Source organism: Lygodium microphyllum, chromosome 19 (genome assembly GCF_053477565.2).
Source record: "Lygodium microphyllum isolate KBCC chromosome 19, Lygodium_microphyllum_v1.1.10, whole genome shotgun sequence".
Lineage (NCBI taxonomy): Eukaryota > Viridiplantae > Streptophyta > Polypodiopsida > Schizaeales > Lygodiaceae > Lygodium > Lygodium microphyllum.
This window is the reverse complement of record NC_141153.1, coordinates 135244977-135251613: the sequence shown is the minus strand read 5'-3', so window position 1 is coordinate 135251613 and position 6637 is coordinate 135244977. Positions and strand designations below refer to the sequence as shown.

The 6637-nt window shown below is 39.7% G+C and overlaps 1 protein-coding gene across 3 annotated transcripts in view; it reads right to left on the bottom strand.

Annotated features, from left to right (window-relative positions):
- LOC148020413 (putative inactive purple acid phosphatase 29) overlaps positions 1-3565 on the bottom strand; it is a 14919-nt gene extending 11354 nt beyond the window's left edge. Inside the window, exons 1-4 of one of the 3 annotated variants that reach the window (XM_087700714.1) lie at positions 3429-3565; positions 3166-3355; positions 2874-3021; positions 2044-2495 (exon numbers count right to left, since the gene is read on the bottom strand). In XM_087700714.1, the coding sequence (XP_087556840.1) occupies positions 2044-2495; positions 2874-3021; positions 3166-3294 (729 nt within the window). In that variant the 5' untranslated portion in view covers positions 3295-3355; positions 3429-3565. The other 2 variants (XM_087700716.1, XM_087700715.1) reach the window with 2 other exon arrangements.
- Between the last annotated feature and the right edge of the window lie 3072 nt (positions 3566-6637).

Sequence of the window (6637 nt, the reverse complement as noted above, 5' to 3'; positions counted from 1 at the left end):
ACTACTAGTAGAGCATTGTCCTCACTCCCAACTTTTCTCAAACAGAATGGACTACATGCCACTATCACAAACAAGGTTGTCTCCATACATAGTATGGACTGATCTATACGGTACGATCTGTATGGTACAGCACGGTACATATTCATACGATTTAGTATGCAAAAATAAGCACTTTTTGGCCGCTCTCCATTAAGCCTACAACTTTCTTTTTTTGTTTCTCCTCTTTTTTCTTTTTTTCTTCTTTCTTTCTTATTTCTCTTTCCCCCAAGCACCTCTCTCTCTCTCTCTCTCAAGCCCACACTTCTCTTATTTGTATGATCATTCATGTATGACGTATCCACTCCCATCCATGTAGTTGTAAGTTGTAGATAGCCACAGCACATGTTGCACATGCAACATCAAGCTTTGGCATGTTACCCACAAGTATTCATCTTATATACTCTAATAGCATTGCTATTTAGACTTCAAATATCTATTCTATTATCTTTAGTCCAAAATAATCAAGTTTTTTTTTCATACTAATATTGTACCGTATCTTATAAAATCTTATTTTACCATTTAGTACCATATTTTATACCGTATCATACCTTTCATACCTAACAACTATGATGACAAATGCGAGCTCATCAATAATATCATGATTTGGTACATCCAGACAATGAGATTCAATGAAGCTATAGAGTGTAAAGAAATGGTAGGATTTGAAGGGAGGAACACAAAGTGAGTGTGGCAAACGCAGAGACAATGAACTGAGAAACACAATGAATGAAATTGATTAATCACATGCAATGCTGATACAATGGAGAAGCCTCAAAGTTCCATGTCTCATAGACCAGTATTGGGGTGAGCACAGACAACTCTTCGACTGTGCTTCCCTGACTGACCAGGCAGCAACTGTGAGAGTGCGCAACGGAAGAAAAACACGAACACGGAGGAGAGGAGAGAGAAAGCAGAGAATGAAGGAAGAAAATCTGCACTGACTGAAATGAATGCTGAATACACTGAAATGGACTGATCAGTCCCTGCACGTAGCCCAAAGCGTCAGTGAGGGCACCAGATCAGGCTGATGATGACGGCAGCACCGAAGACGGAGGAAGATGACGGAGTCGGAGTGTGCACCTGCCAAAGAAGGAGGGAAGTTGATAATACAACTGACTGGCAAGTGGGAAATGCAGAAACTGCCCTAAAAATGCACACTGGACCCCAACAAATAAAGGGAATGCATAGAAATGCAAACTGACAGCCAGTCGAGACTGTGACTAGCCTCCTCCATCATAACACATGACAGACATGTCAGAGCTCCTAATGTCCTCGTCTGACTCAGACTGAGGCTCACAGGCAGGAGATGACAAGGCATGACAAACATGACTGCTAACAGCAACAGCTCTAAAGGAATCTGCACCCTGAAGGGAGAGAAGTATAGTCCTTCAGGCAAAGAGGTGTCAATGACAACGATGATGGCTGCTCCAGATGAGCAGCTGAAAGGCAAGGCTGAGGATCAGGTAACAGGTCGCACACAGTTGCAGAAATGTCACCAGCACTCCACAGGATGGTGGAATAAGGCATGATTGCTGGGTGGTCAGTTCAGGGCATGAAATGCAGCCTGAAGGGGTGAGGGACAAGTCATCAGCAGCTGAGGAGGAAGGGGATCTGATCAATGAAGAAGAATAGATGGGAGAGTGAAGAATGCCCACAACATGCCTATTTATGGGGATTTTCGTGCATTTTTGTCCTATCATGTGAAATAAGTGCCAATGAATACAAATAAAGCCTATTTTGGGCTGCTAATGCAGACTCCAGAGCAAAATTAAGTGTGAATGCACTACAATTAACTGTTAATGCATTGAGGATTTTTTTCTGCTCAACATAGAGCAATGAACTGTAGCATATCTCTACTTCAGAGACCCTCTCCTAAAATCATTCACACTTAGAGGCAGAAGGGAGATGCAGTGACTATAGCAATCAGGGCTTAAATGCATCACTCAACATTAGCAGATACGGTATCTTTTGCTTGCCACTCAACTTTACAAATTCGCACTGTACCTGTAATTGTGCAGAGATCTGACTAAACCATGCTTGTTGGCCAGCTCGTATCCAACCATAGCCATTTACACCAGTCACTGGGGAATAATCTCCACTGTCCAAGAAATAAAGATTAAGAACACTCTTGCTTGCAAGAACTGAATCATTGACACCACCTATCTCAACATTGTGGTTTCCAAATCCCTCAATTGACATTGACAAAGTGTTGCAAGAATCAAAGTTTGCATTCAAAACATCGCAATGACGTGGAAAAATGTTTTGTGGGTTGATGCGGGACAAAGTCTGTGGCATTTCAACAATCTGCTGCATCAGCTGCTCGCGACCAAGGTGTCCTTCTTGATCATGGTTGCCTAATATTGCAACCCAAGGGATGTTAGAGTCTATTGCAGGAGCAAAAGCTGCTATTTGAGAGGTGGCTGAATCATTGCAGTCTGATCCAAAGATATTGTCACCTAACAGATCGAACAAAACAAAGCACAAAGCTTCAATAACATGCTGAAGCGAGGCATCTGATCCCCTATGTGCCTCTCTCCTGAGAATTTTATGCTTACAGTGTGCTCAATTTACTGCACAAACAAAAGGAACTGCGAGCACGTCTTATTACAGCACATGGTGGAGGAGAACTACATGTGTTGAGTCACCAAAACGTGTACAGTTTACAAATGCTAAGTAGAAGGAAGGCTATGGGCTTTCGGGCATTTAAGCCTATCTGTCAAACACTGAAATGTCATTAACAAATCATCATGTTCTCGTATATGCCGTATCATGCAAGTCATTAGCACACTGACAGATTTTAAATGATGAAATCTACACAATGATTGATGCATTACCTGTGAATACAATTAGATCCGGATTCTCTGCAGCAATCAGGCGCTTGACAAACTTGGTCGTGTTAAGGTCAGAACAATCCTCAAACTGAGAAGGGAGAACATCTTCACACTCTGTGGAAGCACCATTTGCATAATGCTGGTCTGCTATCTGTAGATAAAGAAGGGAGCAAGCAGAGAATCAAGCCTCACAGTTTAGAGTACGATTCGGGCGATTTCTTCTAGGTTTCACAAACTCAATAAGCAGCTGCCTGTTTATTGTGGCACAGATGGGAGCTAGAAACTGAGTTCGCACCTGAAGAATTTTGAACTCGCCGTTTGGGTTGAATCGAAGAGGAAACTCAAGCCCAGACGCCCCAGTAACCTTCATAGCCGCTAAGAAGCATACCAGCCGCAGGCAAGCATGCCATCGCTCGAATTCCATTGCCCCCGCAAATGGCGGGCATGAATCACAACTGTAGAAATGATTTGACAAAGTAGCGTTCCTGCAGACGATCTGACGAACATGAATGACAATTTTGAGCTATGATCCCAAGGCCCCCCATGAATGACAATTACCAAGTCAATTCTCTGGCCGATTGGAGAGCTATTACAATGCTGGCACTTGATTAGATGTTTCATAAGTCTCGCAAACAGAATTAAGGATTGCATTATTTGTCTCATTTTGAAGTTTCTAGGTGCATTTGCTATGTTCACATGCATGATGATGAGAAGAGGAAGAAGTTAGTTCCCTTGGTGGAGAAATTTGTTTTTGTTGGATATGCAAAAGAAGCAAAAAGGCTACATGAATTACAATCCAATCATTCGTGAGCTTCCTTTTAGTTATGAGCTTCCTATTAGTCATGATGTAGTCTTCGATGAGTTGAGTAGTTGGTACACTCAATTGCTATAGCTATTACAATCCGATCACTCATGAGCTTCCTTTTATTAGTCGTGATGTAGTCTTCAATGGGTTGAGTAGTTGGTACACCTTGATCACATGACTACTCATGATACATTCACTAATATGGATGGCAATTACATTCAAGGACATGCACAATGAGGGGGCTATAAGTACTTCATGCAATGGTCTCACTATAGTAGATATAGTTTGGGGCAAATGAGAGCACATGTAAGTGGCTCTAGAATGGTAAGAAATGCATACGCAAGTTATATAAGGCAATCTATAGGCTGAAACAAGCACCAATAGCATGGCATGGTCACATTACATGCGATTTATAGTAGTTGGATTTCATTTATGTCCCTCAAACTCTTTCTTGTTTACATTAGTTAGGGGGAGTGATAAGATCTTGATCATTCTATATTTTGATCTCATTCTTACAAGAAATAAGTGAGTAGCTTATTGCTCAAGTCAAGGGTCAATTGAGTAAGGATTTGAGATGAAGGATCTTGGAGTGCTCAAATACTTTCTTGGAATTGAGGTGTTGAAAGAAGGAGACAATACATGGATGTTACAAAGACAATGTACATTTGACATGTATGGTATAATATCATGTTAGCCCATGAGCACATGGCTTGATCCAAACTCAAAGCTATTAGCACGTGATGGTGATGAGATAAAGGATCTACATATGTACAAGCATATGGTAGGATATGTCATTTACCTTGCCATTACAAGGCCTAAACTAATGCAATTGGAGTTGAGTAAGTTTATGCAAACACCTTGGAGACCACATCTAGATGCAATTCACATGATCATGCACTATGTGGAGTCTACAAGGGGATATGGATTTCATTATAAGGTAGGCATAGAACCTTTCACTATAGGGTAGGCATAGAACCTAGATTTTATGCTTACACTAATACAAATTGGGTAGGTAATGTAGATGATCAAAAATCAACATCAGGATATGCATTCAATCTATTTTTCATGGATGTCAAAGATGTAACCTATTGTTGCTCTATCTTCTATTGAGGCCAAGTATAGAGGGGTAGCAATTGCAACATGTGAGGTTGTATGATTATGTAGCTTGCTAGAGTAGATTGGTTATGACACAATGGTTCATGTAGCTCTTTATTGTGTTCATATTATTTCATGCTCGCATGTAATGCATAGAGGTCCATTACTAGTTTATTCATGAAATGAGAAGCTACTTAGTGGAGATGTAGACCAATAGTATGTGTCTATTAAGCAACAAGTTGTATATATTTTCACTAAGTCTTTCCCCAAGAGAAGCTAGAGTACTTTTGACAAGTTATGGGAGTACATAGCTTAAGCAATGCAAGCCCAAGCACTCATCCTTCTTGTGACTTGAGCTTAAGGGGGGGAGCATTGACATATATGGCACACACGATGACAATCTATATCCATTAACTCATACTTGATAGGCAAAGTAATGTAAATGGAAAATAAGTGGGATGCCTAGCACTATGCTACCCTGCACCATGACTTGTAGTGTGTGTTGGAATCATGAGAGCTCCTCTCTCTTAGTCACATGTACACTAAATTCACCATTACTATATTTGATTATCATGGTGCATGACACTCTTGTGATTCAAATGCATAAAACTAGATTGAAGATAAGAGTGGACTAGATAGTTGAGTTTTATTAATAAAGAGACTAAATTAAAATTACATTGAAGATGAAGCAAATACAAAAGATATTTAGCTCTTTCTCAAGGTTGGCAAGGCTAGACTGACTTGAAATAATACAAGTGAGCTTCACTAGTGGCTCTTATATGGGGAAAATACAAGTTGGGTTGCAAGTGGAATGGTGATATCATGGATGGTTATATTCCTATGTTATATAAATAGTGCTATCCCAATTGCAGTATGTAACAAGCCTAATTCATATGAGCCTATTAGAAGGGCCATACCATTCCTAGCTCAAATAATAGGCTAAAAATAAACAAAGTTAGCTAGGTGGCACTCACTCCCAAAGATAAGTAAGACAAGCAAAACATCTAGAACCTTGAAGTTTCAATAATTCTCTTCAAGTCTAGGACAACCAAACTAATATAGACATAAATAAAAAGAGAGACATTTGAAACTTTAAAGTTTCAATAGTTCTCTTCAAGTCCAAGAACACAAATAGATGGAGATGACCATAAACTAATCCAAAACATTACAAATAGAAAGTTAGAGTAGCCTTTATTAGGGTTGTCTCCACTTTTTTCAAGCTTTGACAACTTTTTGTATCTTCCACTTTCAAGTGAACTCTATTGTCCATTTTTTACTTGTGTGCTTGGCTTCGTTCTTGATATGCTTGATGTTTGACGATTCCATGGACCTTACCATCTTGCAATAAAAAACAAGCAATGATATCAAGCAAAGACCTCAAAAAGCTGTAGAAATCATTTTTGGTGGCTCAAGAACATTTAGAAATGAGTAAAGTGAAGAATAGAAAGCTTGGAATGAGTATGGCTGCCAAGTAAGAAGTTTGAGTATTTTGATCAATGTGACCTATGGAAGCAAAACTTTGAGGAGCCCTTCCACTTGTGATTAGCCAACTATAAGGCCATAAAGAAATAGAAGGTAGCTCAAAGGATAATACAATGTAGAGGGAGAGAGATCACTATGAATCAAAGGCTACAAAAACTACACCAACTTGAGGAAAAGTACAATGCTACATAGTGGGGGCTGAGCTAATCCCATTGATTTTTGCCTTGTGCTAAGGCATCTTGATGTTAGGCAAGATCCTTTTTGTAAAATTTTGCAAGCAATGGTGCAATGTGTCTTGAGATTGAGCTCTTCAACTGCAAGTAGGTAGATAAGTCAAAGATAGTGAAGATAAAGAGAGATTATAAATGAAGTGAATATGTTTATC